This window comes from Phyllostomus discolor, chromosome 2 (assembly GCF_004126475.2).
Source record: "Phyllostomus discolor isolate MPI-MPIP mPhyDis1 chromosome 2, mPhyDis1.pri.v3, whole genome shotgun sequence".
Taxonomy (NCBI): domain Eukaryota; kingdom Metazoa; phylum Chordata; class Mammalia; order Chiroptera; family Phyllostomidae; genus Phyllostomus; species Phyllostomus discolor.
Window position 1 is genome coordinate 154,717,055 of NC_040904.2, and position 16,447 is coordinate 154,733,501.

Consider the following 16,447-nt stretch of genomic DNA (forward strand, 5'->3'; position numbering starts at 1 on the left):
TTCCAAACTTCTGACCCACAGAAACCACATAACACATTAAATGTTCATGTTGGTTTAAGCTGTTGAGTTTGGAATAATTTGCTGTGCAGCAGTATTTGACTAATAAAATGACCCATGCTGGTTTACTGTGAGAAAAACTGGATCATGCCTTTTGTCAAAATCTATCCAAGTGCAGGTACCTGAGAGAGAGAAAGCTGTCTATTGGTAAAGGCTCACTTACTGCCAAAGCGAGGGGCAAAGTCTTACATACATTACATGCTTAAAGGCTATAAACACTGGTTCCCAGCTATTGTTACTAAAACTAGGCAGAAGCGTCTTTGTTGAAATGGTTGCTAAAATGCTCTCAGCACGTGGTGGAAAATATTTTAATGGCCTCTCTCTGGCTGGCAGGCTCGAGTCACAAATCCCAGTCTCCTCTCCCAGGGGCTCCGTCACTCACGAAAGCTGGTGCGGGGGAGAGCAGAACAGAGGGCAGAGCAGGTCTCGGCAGCTGCGGCGTGTCAGGACTCTGGCCTGGTTTCTGAGACGCCTGTTGTCCAAGTGGAGACCATCAGTCACTCCTCCTTTGCCTCACCACTAAGCTAGGACAGTAGCTCAGAAGCACAACCGATTCTGTTCTTAAGTCCCTAAGAAAATGGCTGTAAATGGCTGCGTCATGCACCTGTCTTCCCCGTCTCCCCACCCTCAGCACCTCCCAGAGCAGGTGAGCAGCAGCACTGGGTCTGAGATCCACGTGACAACCTGGGTTCCTTCAGCAGCCTGGAGTGGGTGACCACTGACCCTGAGCCTGATGGGGCAGCCTTCAGCCTCTGACTACTCTCTCCCGGCTGCCGCCACAGAAAACAGAGCCCAGGTGCCGACTCTGGTTCTCTGCTCAATAGGGGAAAAACAAAACCAGGCCCCATTCCTCCTGCCCCTTTCCTCTTCCTGCAGTGCTACGGAAGGCCCTCCTTACAAGTTTGGCCGGGGAGAACGCTGACTTAGGGAAGCTGCAGCTCAGGGGCCACCTGCAGGGGCCCCTTCCAGCCCCTAAGCAGCACACGTGGCCGTTTCCAGACAGGTCTATGAAATGTTTAGCCCTGCACCTGGGAGAGATACCAAGCAAGTTGAGGATCCAGTCCAGAAGATGACCATCTGGGGGAAAAGTCATGTGCACAACACTGAGCAGTAACGAGGGTGAAGACCCCACCCCCACTGCACCTGCACGTGGCCCTCAGCCCTGGTGTGCCAGCATGGCCCTCGCCTCACAGACATGCGACAGCACTGGGCTCTGACCTGTCAGAGAAGGAAGACAACTCTGCCACCATATTTATGGGGGGCACAAGCGAAGGCAATGAATAGTGAGTTTTTGATCTTCCAATCACCCTAGATTAGAATCTTGAGTGTTCTGCTTATAACTCCATTTCCTTCTCTAAGCCTGAGGTTAAAAAACAAAAGGTTTCTGCTTAGAAAAACATCCGTCTCAGAAATTGCGTCCTAGGTGATGCTTCCAGATGAGTGATAGCGTTGGCGCCTTGGTGCAGTGGTAGGGTGGCTGTGAAAACCGGTAGGAAAAAGAACTTGGAAAACAGGACCACCCTGCACGGTGTCGGCTTTACCGGCTTTACCACATACAGGGTGCCCTCACGTTCACCGTCTTTCTTACTCCTCACACCAGCCCTGTGAGATAAGCAAATGCTTTGCAGGGAAAAAAAGTTGGTTTCACCCACAGCGACTGCCATTGTGAGTTTTAACTCTGCTCTTGCCGAAGATGCACTCTTAACCTAGGGAGAATTTAGCCCTAGTGCTCTTCTCATAACGGAGGAAAAACAGCAAGAGTGACGCCGATATAACGTGCTGCCCAAAGACCTCAGGAGCCAGGCCCCATACACAGGAAATGTCCATCTAAGTTCTGAATCCTGCTTGGTTAACTCCTACGCATCCTTGAGGTCTCAGCTCTGGTTCGCGTCCTCCAGGAAGCCTTCTCTAACTTCCTAAACACTCAGAACCCTCTGTGCTTTATCTTTGTGACACTTACCAGTGTGCATTGCACGTGGACTCTGGTTCCCACGAAGACAAGGGTCATATTCTTTCTCACTGGAATCTACCCAGCACCTAACATCTTCAGGGTAATTTATAAACATTTGTTGAAATAAATTAAAACATTTGGTATTCTACTCAAGTTTCTTTTTGTGCAATGAACAGAACTAACGTAAAGTGAAAGGTTAAAAAAAAAGGATGGTTATAATACAGATAGAGCTGACAGTGAACCAGATACACTCACTCCTCAAACAGGATTACAATTACTTCCCAGCCATTGACTGGGAAAGAAAAAGAAGCAAGGGAGGGAGGGAGGAACCGTAGTAATAACTCTCCTTTTAATAAACAAATCTAAGTGCATTTCCAATAATACAAAAGCAAGCTTCAATCTTGTTAGAACATCAGTGACCCTGTGCAGCAAAGCTGTATATACTGCAGATAACTGTAAACTCTGGATTCCTCAAGGAGTCAAGGAGCTCGTTGCAGCAGTAATACCAGCACTGGGCAGTTGGCCAGCTTTTCAGAAACCAGGTGAAATTAGGAACATGCAGAACTCATCACTTTTTTGTACAAATTCAGTTTTTATTAAGGAAACATTTCAATGCAGGGACCTCATTTTCTAACAGAAAATGATGTCTCTTCCAACAGATCCCAAATGCTGGCCTTTCCCAGCCACCAGCTTTGTAACAAGTAACTTTTCACATTATGTACTTGATCAACCACCTTGCTTGCAAAGAACGAAATTTTAAAAAGCAAACTGAAATAGAGGAGCATGAGGTGACACAGGGCATAGAACCATCACTCACGGCCTCGTCCATCCTGACACACTAGCTGGCTGTCCTCCCGGAAGCTCACTCCCTTCCCCAGCACATGCAAACCCCCACAGGAAGTGTGTTTGGGAAAAAGGTGCCCTGACCAGGTGGCTCAGTTGATTGGATGTCATCTTGTAAAGTGAAACGTCGCTGGTTCAATTCCTAGTCTGAATGCATGACATGCATGACTGGGTTGTGGGGTTCAGATCCCAGTGGGGGCACATCCATCTCTCTGACACCAATGTTTCTTTCCTTCTCTTTCTCCCTCCCCCTCTCTCTGAATAAAATCTTTTTTACAAAGAAGAAAAAAGGCAGTGGAACTTGGACTTTTCTGAAGGCTGAAACCCAAGTCCCTCAACTCCTATAGCAGCCCCTGTGTTCTCAGAGAAGCATCTTTTATTGATAAGGCATTAGAAGACATGCTGGATTTTACCTAAAAGTCATAGACTTTGAACGTTTCCCTTAAGAGAGCACACATGCAGGAAAAAGCATCTGAAATGTTTGCCATTTTGAAAAGACAGTGAAGACACCATTTACAGTTCAGATGAAAGGACTGGGAAATGAGATTGTTGCCTCCCCCTACCACTGTAAAACTGGAGGATTCTAAGTTTCCGCGAGACACTCCAATTGCTGCTCCCGAATGCCTAGATTTTAAAGAAGTGTTGTGGCACTTGAAAATCAGAAAGGCCTCTACCGCAGAGGCCCCTAGGACTCCACTTCAAAGGAAAGGAGCTGCACCCTTTCATTAATTAAGAGCTTAATTAATCCCACGTGCCCATAAAGGGGGTGCAGTGAGGGGAGGGTGCAAACGCTGCCAGGTCTGTGCCACTCAAGGTCGAGGCCTATGAAAGGTGAGGCCACTCATTCAGAAAGATAAAAACAAGCCACCCTGGTTAACAGAACTCCCTCCCAAAACAAAGCCAAAACCGCTTGTGTTGTGTGTTGTGTGTGTAAGCATTTTAAAATTCCAATACTCACTTTTCTTGGAAACAGGAAGAAGAGAGGAACTTCTGGAGTTCAGGCGCTGCCAAGTGCTAGGACCTCAGCCAAACCTGAGAATCTCAACTGTCTTTGAAAACTATTAAGATTAAAAAGGGTCTGTCCTCTACCCCTCTATTCTCACCTTGTAAAATTAAAGGGAAAATTTTGCCAAAAAAAGAAAAAGAAACCAAAAATCACTGAACAAAAAAACAACAAAAAACCCCCCAAACTTTGCAGTTACTATTTACTGCTGCCCACTCCCCTCTCCCTGCCCCATCCCCACCCTAACCCTCATACAAAGCTGCTTTCTTGCACACTTAATAGAGCAAGCAGTGATTCACACCAGACAAATGCACACTTTAAAGATTTAAATACTTCACTTTCCTGTGTTCCTTTGAAGAGGATCATCCTTGACAGGGAGGGGGCTCCTCTCAAACTGGGAACTCTGAAGCTCTTCTTCTTCTGCGGTCCCAGGGGACTCTCTCACTAACTGTGGTGAGACCTCTGGGCTCAGCCCCCCACCCTGTCAGTTTCTCCCGTGCAACTGAACCTGTGAACGGAAACACAGGCAGGTGGTTCACCCTACATAACTCAGTACAATTGCTGAGATGGAATGCTAAATGAACGACAAAAACAATGACAGAGCATTCCGACATCAAGGCCGTCCTTTCATTTCTCGTAAGTCCTAACTACTCCCAGGGAGACCTGCTTTCAGATGAACTGCCAAGCAGCGGCACCCAAAAAGGCTTTCACAGGCAGTTTAACTGACAGGCTGTGATGTGCTCAGAGGAAGAGGGTGGAGAAGCTGAACTGGACTGCCGGGACCCAGCCCTGCCACCCGCTCACGGAGGGGCCGGGGCAAGCTGCCTACCTCAATGCACGTCTGTTTCCTCACCTGCAAAATGAGGTTGATGGGGAGGAAATGAGTTGACACATATTAAGGTTTTTGGAATAATGCCTTGCACACGGTAAGCAGTTTGAAAATCATAGAGACTTTTCCTTTTTTTTATTTTTTATTTTAAAGAAACTTTTTTAAAAAGATTGTATTTATTTATTTTCAGAGAGGGAATGGAGGGAGAAAGAGAGAGAGAGAAACATCAATGCGCAGTTGCTGGGGGCCATGGCCTGCAACCCAGGCATGTACCCTAACTGGGAATCGAACCTGCAACGCCTTGGTTCGCAGCCCGCGCTCAATCCACTGAGCTATGCCAGCCAGGGCCGAGACTTTCCCTTTTTCAAAAATACAAAACCCCTAACTGGGATCATCTAACAGAGTCCCAAACACAGAATGCAATTCTTGAGAACTGATTTTGTAACATATGGATATTTATCTACATAAATTACCAATCAGTGCCAAATTCTGAAGAGAAGCCTAGGGCAGGAAACTAAATCTCTTTAAATAAAAATTTCAAACCATCCCCCTACACCTTGGATAACAACCTCGGCTGACCTCCCCACTTAGATTGTGCTGGATATGTCAGTGGAAAAGGACCATTACATACAGCCATCATTTTCTATCCCAGTATTTCACTTGTGAAGCAGCTAGAGTACTAGAAATGTTTCCCCCCACCAATCAGTGCAGCCTTGCTATTTCATCAGTGCCACTAGGGGGCAGTGCAGTAGTAAAAACACACCTACGGCAAGCTTGCAGGCCTCAGACCTGAAGGCAGGGGTGCCCCGTGGTGCGCAGGGGGGTGGGGTGGTTAAGTAAACCCAGTCAGTCACCCCAGTTGACCACCAAACACTCCTCACCTACATGTGACTGTCAGGTTGGCTAAGAAAATACAAATACTTTTTATGTTTAAAGTGTCTGTTTCAAGGACCTCCTGGGTAAGGATGGGGAGGTGGGGTAGAGGGAGATTTCTAAGCAGCCTACAATGTTCTATTTCAGTGGCAGCCACAGGGTATCCCACTTCATAATTCTTTAAACTGTTCACATGCTTTGTACACTCTGAATGTACACGTATCTCACGATCAAAACAACTGCTTTAGCAGTGGATTGTGTGGGCAGACTCCCGGCTAGGGTTATTTTCCCCAAAGGAACAAGGCAAAGGAAAAATGATATGTGAAAAACAGATGTGTCCCACTCAAACCTAGTAAAACTTGTCACATTCCAGCACGTGTCCCCAGGTATCTGCATAAGTCCATCCCACCCCTGCAACCTTCCTTTATCCGGTGCAGCATCAGAAATAAAAACATGCAAATGTCAGCTAACATCATCAACTTTTAATAATGGGAACAAACTGCCATTCCAAAAACAGTTTTAGGGATGAAAAATCTTCCCTATAAAAATAAACTTAAAACTTATCACAATTATAAATATTATAACTTCTTACGTCTGTGATTTAAGATGCTCCCCTGCAATACTTACCCCTTCATTTAACATCATTCCTGTACCATCACATACTGAAGAGAAAACAGTATTACAGCAAAGCTTAGATAGTTTAATTCAACTAAGAATTTGCATAATGATTTTTAAACGTCCGTGGCCTCGGGGGCCCTTCTTCTTTTACGCATTAATAATGCCGCTGCAGTGACCAGTGTTTGGGAGAGAACGCCACCTTCCACTGTGAGCTGACAGAGTCTCAACACAGGAAGTCTTCCGAATGGGAACTTGTAGCGCACACGACACTTAACAGGCTTCTGGATAACACAGGTGAGGGTGCCAATTTTAGACAATCTACTTCAAGTTAAAAAAAAAAATTCACAGATGCCCACCAGCTACTACATTAGGTTCTAACAGTGTCTTATCTTAATCTGAGAAAAAAATGCTTCACAAAATATAAGCTTGCTGGGATGGGCCATGAAAAGGCCAGGTGGCTGATAACACTATACTCAAGCCCAGGCTACAGTCTGAAGAGTAAACCAGGATGAAAACCATGAAGCCATTCCCTGAACAACAGAGTGTTGGGTGACAATGACACTAAAACCTCATCAATGGACTAAAAAGAAGTCGCATGCAAAATTAAACAAGTGGTGCCATACATATTTTATAGCTAGTTCTACTTTTCTTCTTTTCCAACTTTCTTTAAAAAGCTTAGGAAGATACGATTGTCTCAGTAGCGTGTGGCAGAGCACCACCGACACATCTGTCTCCAGCATGGTGGGAGTTCTCTGACCATCAGGAGAGCCCCCAGGAGGGAAACAGAAATGCAATAAAAGGCACAGTTCACTTAAAAGGCAAAGAACTGAAGCACCTTGGAATTTCACAAAGAATCCATTAGGTGTCACCAAAGCATTAACAATTCCTTGGGAATTTATAAACAACAACAAAAAACCTAGACAAAAAAAAAAATAGACTAAATCCCCCTCTAGAACCACAGCACACCTTTCCCACTGCTTTCAGATTAATTACTGCACAAAATGAGTTTATTTAACCTGCTGTAAGGAAGGCTTCTATTGCACATGCATTTCTTTGGTTGGTGGGAACATGCACTTTTGTTAAAATATTCCCGCAGAGAGCTCCTCCTGTGGTCAGGTTAGCTGGGGGTGGACTTTCCCCCCCTTCTGGCTGCCCTCCTCCTTCCAGTCAAGCCCTCCTCTGCAACTCAGGGTCTGACTGTGTTAGGTCTTTCATCCATACCCCTGGTCTCCACTCTGCAGGAACACACTCCAACTGCTAAGAGTAAGGCAGAAGGAAAAGAAGAGAAAGGGAGAGGGAAGGAGGACAACCGAGGGGAGGGGACAGAACAAGGGAAACGGAGGCAATGATTGTCGCAAGTGTGTGCTGTGAGCTCTTTACCTGACGAACCTCCAGGCTGACACTCAGGGAGAAACAGGTACCCCTACCCAGATTCCTTTTCAGCTTTGAAAACAATCTCAGGAAAAAGCTGTAATTTAACAGGAGTCAGCAAATAGTCCCTGCTCCACCTGCCCAGAAAACCTGCACCAACTGACCTTGCACTGGAGGAAGACAGAATCTGGACTGGACCACGAGGGGGCTCCAGGCCCCGCCCAGCTCTGCGAGGCCCCGCCCAGCTCTGCGAGGTCCCCTGCCTGAAAGCTGCCCTTCCTACGTCTGCACTTACAAGCCCCTCTTTTTGGTCTACCTCCCACTTTCTTTGGCTCTGTTCCCAATTTTACCCACCAAGAAATCGAGTAATCCTACAGTGGGTTCAATACCTCAAAACTGAATGCTTTTTAACTCCTTCACAAACAAATACACCTTTCCCTTCTCCACCAGCTACTCATCATCCAAACCGCCCTCCCTCAGAGCTCCCCCAACCTCCACTCAGGCCTTCTTCCAAACTTGCTCTTTCTTTCCTTGAAATGTCAAGCTCCTGCAAAATCCTTCACAAAGTCCTCAGAGTTCCTAGCTTCCTGTGCCTTTCAATTCACATGGCTGTTCCCTCTGATATATTTAAAAACAAACAAAAAAAAACAGGTAGTTTCAACATAGGACAAGTATTCAAACAGATTCCTTGTTAAGCTTTGAAAAAATCATGTGCGCATCCTTAAGCTTAACATCATCCTCACATAATTAAAATAACTAGAAGAAAATGAGAAAACAAAAACCCAGAGTCCATGCTTCAAAGCGCTGTTGCCGCTCCCGATTCACAGCTTGCCAGGAGGCAGCGCCGCAGCGCCAGAACGCCGAACGCGCACAGTCCCTTCTAGAGGCCGCGAGGGCGCAGGTGCTGCGTGCCCAGGCTGGGGAACTAAATCTAGAGATAAAGGGGGAGGAGCCTCGCATCACAGGGCAAGGAAAAGCCCTCCGAGAAGAGACGCTTGCTGCCGGTTGTCCGGTTTGTCCGCGGTCCCTGCGCCGCCCTGAGCCACAGGAGCCCCTAGTCCGGCTTCCACACCTGGCCGAGGGCTTCTTCCAGCTTCTGCCTGTAGGCTGCGTAGCGCTTCTTCAGGTTCTGCAGCTGCTCGTCTTCTTCTTTGTCCAAGATGCGCAAGAAATTCTGCAGTTCTGGAAGGCTGAAGGCTTCCCACTAGGAGGAGAAGACAAAAAAGAAAAATGCCAGGTGTTCAGCACTGCAAAGACTCGGGAATGCCGCCCATGAGCGCACGCGGTATGGCTGGGGCTCCCTTCCCGGGCTCCCAGCCCCGCGGTGTCACCAGCCCTGCCGCCCCCTCCTCGGCTGCCTATCATGGCCCTCTTTCCTGCCACATGGTTCCCACAAGACCAGGCCTCCCCGCCCCCAACCAATTGTGTCTAGTCCACTAGACACAATTGCTCCTGATTTGACTCCCAGAAGCATTAGAAACAAGCCCACACGCCTTCCATCTCTTCCCTCCTCTTGGGAGTCGTCATTGTCACTGTCTTCCTCCTCACTTCCCACAATCCATTTAACTATGTCCGTTTTAAACAGTTCCCCAGTCTGCCTGCTCTTCTCCATCTCAGCTGCCCCCTGGTGCTGACGACCATCATCTTCTCCAGCCCTGGATGTCCTCCTACCCGGAGGCCTCACTCCACTCCATGCTCCACAGTCTGTTCCCCGAACAGCCAGTCTGAACACAGAAGTACCCCCCATCCACAACTTCCCTTCCATGGTTTGAGCTACTCGTGTCCACCACGGCCCAAAAACATTAAATGGAAAATTCCAGAGATGAGCAATTCGTAAGTTTTAAATTGCACATCATTGTGAGTAGCATGAAGAAATCATGAGCCCTCCCCCCTCCCCCCTCAGGACATGAATCACCCCTTTGCCCAGCGTCGCCATGCTGCACGCGCTCCCTGCACATTGGTCACTTAGTAGTGTCTGGGCCATCAGACGGAGCGCTCCACCATTGCAGCGCGGGCAACTCACGCAGCCCTTACTTTACTTTGAAGCACAAGAGCAGTGATGCTGGCAATTCAGATACAACCAAGAGAAACCGTAAAGTGCTTCCTTTACATGAAAAGAGTTTGGTACTATCCGTGATTTTAGTTACCTAGTGGGGGGTCTTAAAAACGTATCCACCATGGATAAGGGGGTTGACCCTCCCATGCCTACCTACAGTCATTCAGTAGCTTCCCTTGGTTGCTTCTGCTGAGTGTAAGAGAGGACCCTAAACTAACCACTCTCCACTGTCCCCCCCACTCACTGCCCCAAGTGGTTTTGCACATGTTCGCCCCTCCTCCATTTTGCCTGCAGAACTCCTCAACTGTCAAGTTTCAGCTTAAATGCCACTTTCTCTAAGAAGCCTTCTGTGATTTCTTCCCCTCCCTTTCCAGCCAGGACTAAGTCTATTAAAAACCTCTCACTTGAGCACTGATAATCTTGATTTAAAAAGATATAAAGCCCTGGCTGGCGTGGCTCAGTGGATTGAGTCAGGGCACATGCCTGGGTTGCAGGCCAGGTCCCCAGTAGGGAACTGCAAGAGGCAACTAATTGCACACCAGTGTTTTTTTCCTTCTCTTTCTCCCTGACTAACCTTCTTTCCAAAAATAAATAAATGAAAAAATTTTAAAAGGATATAAAAAGTATAATTGTTTATCGAGTATCCCTCTCACCTACACCGTAGCTATCGTATTTCTCAATATTTGGGCTTTGTCTCTTGCCCTTGAGGCTCTGAGTTCTGTTTCCCTAAAAGCCCCTGGTACTGAGAAGACACAAAATAAATGTTTGTGGGGTTGCTTTTTATTTTGTCATTAGAGCAGTGAAGATCAAGAACGGTGTATGGCATCACCTAGGAGTTTTTTTCAAACTACACATCCTCCCCTCCCAAAAAGGGGCCCTGGGTCTTGGCTGGGAATCTCTGCAACGGCCGGGACAGATTCTGACGGAGAATTCCCAGGGGTGTGCGGCAGGGGAAAGCCTGGAGAAGATCCAACACAGTGAACAGAGGGGACAGGATAAGACCACCAAGTGGGCTCAGTGATAGATGGTTCCCGGAGATGGGTCTTGGCTATTAAAGAAAACGGGAAACACAGGATAGGAGAGCCAAACTTTCTACGTTGGATTATTCTGTTCAATTTTTAAAATCACATTCTATCCTTCACGTATGTTCTCCAAAATACAGTATGTTCCTCCCTGTCCCCGAGAGCTATAGAGTTGTTTGCCCCCTCAGCTCAGTTAGCCGTAACACTCAGAGAAACAAGACCACCACGCAGACGTCTAACAAAGCAATTCGGGGCACTGAAACACAAAGGAAACTCAAAACCGAATTCCCCCCCAAACAACGAACGTGGCTCTCACTGCACTAAACCACACCCAATACTTAAAAGACCAATACTGAGGATGCTGGCAGGACTATGCTGATATATCTGGCAGGGCTTTCCGAGGGAATGCGGCCCTGTGACCACTGAAGGGCCAGACCCAGTTTCCTCCCCAAAAGACAGCAAATTTCAACTTCAGAACATCGGAATCAAAAGAAAACTCAAATGTCCACAATCACTGTCTTCCTGAAACTCTCCAAATAGAGTTCCACTTTACACTGACATAAACATAGTATTGGCCCTGGCTGGTGCACCTCAATGGATTGAGCACCAGACTGCGAAGCTAAGGGTCGCCAGTTCGATTCCCAGCCGGGGCACAAGCCTGGGTTGTAGGCCAGGTCCCCAGTAGGGGGCGCATGAGGGACAACCACACATTGATGTTTCTCTCCCTCTCTTTGACTCTTCCTTTCCCTCTCTCTAAAAAAATAAACAAAATCTTAAAAAAAACAGTATTTACAAAGCATGTTTACACACACTACTAATTTGTGACTTAAAACCACCTTGTAAAGTCTTTAGTCCCACACTGCACAGACCTGAAAGGCTGAGGACTAAGAAGATCGGGTTTCCCCAAGGTCACGCTGCTGACCTAACCGAGGCTGAGTCCTGGCTCCCTGATTTTTTAACCCAGAAACCCCATTCTCGCTCCATCACAAAACGGGCACCTCATGCCATTTCCTGTTCCAGACAAAAGACTGAGTGAGACCCAGAGCTTGGGAGACGTGCTCAAGTGTCCTTTTAAAGTTGACACTTGATCTACAAGGACAATCTCAAGTGCTTTCTCCTTCAGCTGAACTGGCCTAAATACAATCCTCCTTGGAAAGGAAATGGCAGATGATGCTATATACACAAACATAATTTCTTAATCATCTGGGCAAAGAGGGAAAAAAGGGATTCTACAAAGTTAAATGTCTTTCCTGGTGAAGAGATTGAATTCCCTTTTATTTCCCTTTGGAGCAAACTGGCCTGGAGACTCTGTTAGCAGCGAACATATGGAGAGTGTCAGCTTTCAAAGTTCAGCTGCATTAGAGGAACTTAGATGTAGAAGGGGTGAAAATGACTCTTTGGGTGGAGATCAAGTAAAAGTTTTATTTCCTCTACCTCTGAAAATCGCAGACCGACACAATGAGTGCTATAAAAGAATTATACATAGACTAACTCTAGGCTGACTTCGAACCATTCGAAAACACACCACAAGCTGCCCTCCGCAGGACTAACCAGCCCCTCCTCCTCCATGATAGTGACCCCCCCTCCTCTTCCCCCACCCTCCCTTCCTCCTCTTTCCCAGTGGTAAAACCACTAGGCTAGAGCAATAAAACAGGACCAGCTGGTGTGTCTAGTTTAAAGCAGGAACGTACAATCACTTACCTCTCCGATTTCATGTTCACGGAGAACAAAACTAAGTGTGTCTGTTTTGGGCCCCGCTACCAGCCGCAGGTAGAGTGGATGTTCCCGGTCTGAGAGCTTGCAGGCGTAGACTGCGTAAGGAAACAGGTCACAGACAGAGCACTGAATCATTCCCTTCACCACATACACCCACACCACTCCTGCTCCGAACCAAGGCAACATCCTTCTCATCTTATTACCCCTGGCCCACAGTGGAAGGAAATCTTTTCTTTCTAGCTGCACAATACAAACTTTGCCTTGATCAAAAAGGAAATAATTTTTCATGAATGAATTTAAATAGGTATTCGTGCCCCAAATGACTTCTAATTAATTCTGCTCCTCCCTGGGGAAAGCAAGATAATAAACTTAAAAAAGAATCTGCAACCCCTTTCAAAACAATAAAAATATACCATCCAAAGAACATGAGATCAGAGCTCTAGGAGCAAATCCCTCTGCAAACTAATTTAGAATAAGCAGCCACAAACAAACGAACTAGGCAGTCGGCATTCAAGCTCGGGGGGCTTCACGCACAGCTGGGCGTGTCCCATCACACGCAGAGTGCTGGCCTGGCCTGTAGTGCTACGCGCTCGGCCAGCCATGAAGGCACTATTTCAGCAGGACTGTACAGCTAAGCCCAGGGGAGCCAGCAAAGAAGCCGACAAGATAAAAATGCCATCTGAGCTTATCTACCTTCTTTTGGTTGGCACTTCTAGGTACAACTGCATTGTAGATGCCAATTTCCCTACAGATTTGTGAACTTGCCCCGCTCACTGAGCCTGTGGACTTGGGGGTGGGAACCTCGGTCCATTCACCTTTGTACTCTGCAGGGCCCAGCCCAGGGCAGGGATTCAGAACATGTACACACACTCAGCAGCTAGCTGGCTTTCGCCTCCAGGCAACTGAGGGCATTCCTATCACATCAGGTCAGTGTTGCTTTCCCCTGGGGCTGCTTTAGGCTTTACCCAGGGAAACCAGAGGAGGTGAGGGGTTGCCTCCTCATGCACAGACACAGACGTTATGTTCAAATGAGCACGGGGTCCGCCACCCAATCACTGTTCTCCAGCACTGGCATCCATTTCTGCTCGAATACCTGACCTGGAAAGTCTCATTCTGTTTCATGCAGAAATTTAATATTCTCTTTCCATCCAATGAATGTGGGTATCAAGTTCAGACAGGCAGATAGATCTCAGATCCCAATGTTACCCACCCACTGCGAGTGCCTCTGGGGGCCTGGGGGCCACAGTGCCCCAGTGTGATGGCCAGAGAGACAAGCTAAGGGAAGAAAAGAGCCCAGGGCTGTGCTAGCGACATCAGCAAATGTGAAATGGGCAGCAGTACACGCCGTCCTCCCCGTCCTCAAGGCCTCAGGGACCGCGAGTCCACGAGGCCGCTCCATGTTCAGAGGCACATCTAATGTGGGATGGGCTCCTGCAAACTTCAACCACAGGAGCACCCTTTTGTGTCCTAAGGAGCATTAAAATCAAAGCTACCAAAAAAACCCAAAACAAATCAAAGCCACCCCTGTGCAGATAAAAGCCCCTTTTTCATGTGGATGCGTGTGAGCTCTTCAGATGCACGACTGTCCAACTCAAAAAGGTGGACACCCAGGTGGCATGAGGCTCATGTCACGATCACCACGGCTTCCAGAGTCCATCCCCAGCTCCACTGCAGCTGCCAGAGATCCTACGCCCGCTAGCCTGCCTTCTGTTCATGAGCACAAACGACAGATAGAAGCGGAGACCGCTTCCGTCGTTCCAAGCACGGCCTGTACCTTGATCCTCCCTGTGACAGCGCTTGTAAAGTGCAAACTTGGCGGGGCTCTCGGTCACCAGGAACTTCCTGAGCAGGGCCTCGATCACTTCCCCCACAGTGTTCGTGCTGCTGATGTGGAGCGTGTTCATGCAGCCGTGGCTGCTGGGCGCCGGCTTCCCGGAGTCCGGGCAAGTCTGCGGAGGTCTGCAGAGTTCCATCTGCACTTTAATGAAGCCAGTGTAAATCCCGTTTGAATTCTGAGGCAGGAAGACAAGCACACACTGAGCTGGGCTGACAGTGGCATTTTAGGAATGGGTAATATCCAAACAAAACAAGGAGATGAAATTATAAATATTACTACTATTGATGAGAGAGAGGTACAGACAGACAGACCCCGACTTGCTGCCCCACTCATTGATGCATTCACTGGTTGCTCCCTGTATGCACCCTGACCTGGGATCAAACTTGAAGCCTTGGTGTATGGGGACAGCGCTCCAACCAACCGAGCGACCCAGCCAGGGAGAAAACACTCTTTCTCTCGTTCTTTTGTCTTACAGCTCTGTGGCGGAACTTCACTAGAGACTGTCCCTAAGGGAAGGACCTCTGAGGGAGGTTAGTGCACCCCAGCAAAGTGCTTCCAGAGGCAAGGTCTGCAGGGCAGATGTGGCCACAGGAGACGGCCTCCCGACATGGTGCTGACCGAGGTCCAGACTCACGCCTCCTAAGCTGCATGTGAAAGGTCAGGACCCACGGGCGAGGTCACAGTCCACTGGAGCAGATGCTGGCCAAACCACAAGGCTCATTAAAGTCTGGGGGATAGGTCTAGGCTGGCTGCTCAAAGGAAAAGACAGCTGTAACTGATGACCAGCTATTACACAAAAAAGGAAGGTCACAATTAGGACTTTGAAATTCCCAAGTCAACAAGGAGTAGGCAGTAAGAAAACAAGCTATTTCCAATCCTACTGGCCATCATCATATGTACTGGATTACCAATTTCACTGCAACTCTTTTGTACAAATGTATCCCATGTAGCACAGAATACATACTAATGCATTTCAGGCACTTCAAGCAGCAATATTTTTAAACCAAATTCAAGCTACAGGGTGAACTATGGATATAAGCACTTATCTTTCTTGTTTTAAATGGTATTTATGTCTCCTTCCATATATACATATATTTTTATTAGCTTTGGTGAACTATAACTTTTATTCCCCCCAAAATGCATATATTTGCCCTGATCAGTGTGGCTCAGTTGGTTGGGTGTCATCCTACAAAGCAAAAGGTTGCTGGTTCGATTCCTGGTCAGGGCACACGCTTGGGTTGCAGGTTCCTCCCCAGACGGGACGCCTACGAGAGGCAACTGATCCATGTTTCTCTCTCACATCAATGTTTCTCTGCATCTCTTCCTCCTTCCCTTCCCCTCTCTCTAAAAATTAAAAAAAAATCATTTCTTTATTTCATATATTTAATATATACAATTTGATAAGTTTTCGCACCTGTCAAGGTTGAACTGCTGTTTCACGGTTGCCAAAAATAGTAACAACTGTCTTGTCTTCACTTTCTATTTTACATTCCGTACAATTAGAAACAATTTTATTGTAGAAACAATTTTTAGAAAAAAAAACAATTTTAATGTTTTGTTTAAATAAGTCCTCAGGTGTTGTGTGAAAATGACACAGTTAAAGGAGGACCTGTAAACCCTCTTTATGGTCCATTATTTTTCTTCCTTTCCACAGATCACTTCACGATACCAAGTCACTTGTTCAGTCTTGTGGAAAGTATTATACAGTGCTTAAATTTTTTATCTGTGGAACAGCATGGAAACTTGCATCTGTCTTCATCTCCAAAGGAGGGGGCTGGAATTTCTTTCTACTCTGATGAACACTGTCTGAAAGGAGAAAGGCCACTGCTGGAGTAGCGAAGAATAATCTCCAGTCCATCTGCCGCTCCCCTTTCGGCAGGGGCCCACGAGGGAGGGTCCTGTACCGCAAGGGCTTATGTTTAAAAGCTCCTACCCCGGCCCAGGGGCACAGAGCTCAGTAGGGCCTCTTCTAAACAGGTCACCCTGTCCCTTGGTGAACTCTTGTCAGTTCACAGTCAATAGACTGAGACGCAGGGGTCCAAGGGCCTTGGAAACTGGCACCCAGGGCTGGCAGGTGCCCTGAGGGAAGTCACTGAGTGTGTGGGGGCGGGGCGGGTGAGGCACACATGGCCAGCCCAGTTCGGTGGAACACAAACACTCCAGCTTTGCTGCAGGCACTCCTTTCCTCCCCACCAAGCTCTGGGCTCGCCCTGCTGCGCCCTCACCCCCAGCTGAGCTTCAAACAGTGTGGGTACAATGTTGCAGGGGCCC

At 47.5% G+C, this 16,447-nt stretch overlaps 1 protein-coding gene across 1 annotated transcript in view; it reads right to left on the reverse strand.

Annotated features, from left to right (window-relative positions):
* Positions 1–6,023: 6,023 nt before the first annotated feature.
* RASSF3 (Ras association domain family member 3) overlaps positions 6,024–16,447 on the reverse strand; it is a 72,815-nt gene continuing 62,391 nt past the window's right edge. The window contains exons 3-5 of the mRNA XM_028532184.2: positions 14,114–14,351; positions 12,325–12,434; positions 6,024–8,749 (exon numbers count right to left, since the gene is read on the reverse strand). Coding sequence (XP_028387985.1) covers positions 8,600–8,749; positions 12,325–12,434; positions 14,114–14,351 — 498 coding nt within the window. The 3' untranslated portion in view covers positions 6,024–8,599. The remainder of the gene's footprint in view (positions 8,750–12,324; positions 12,435–14,113; positions 14,352–16,447) is intronic.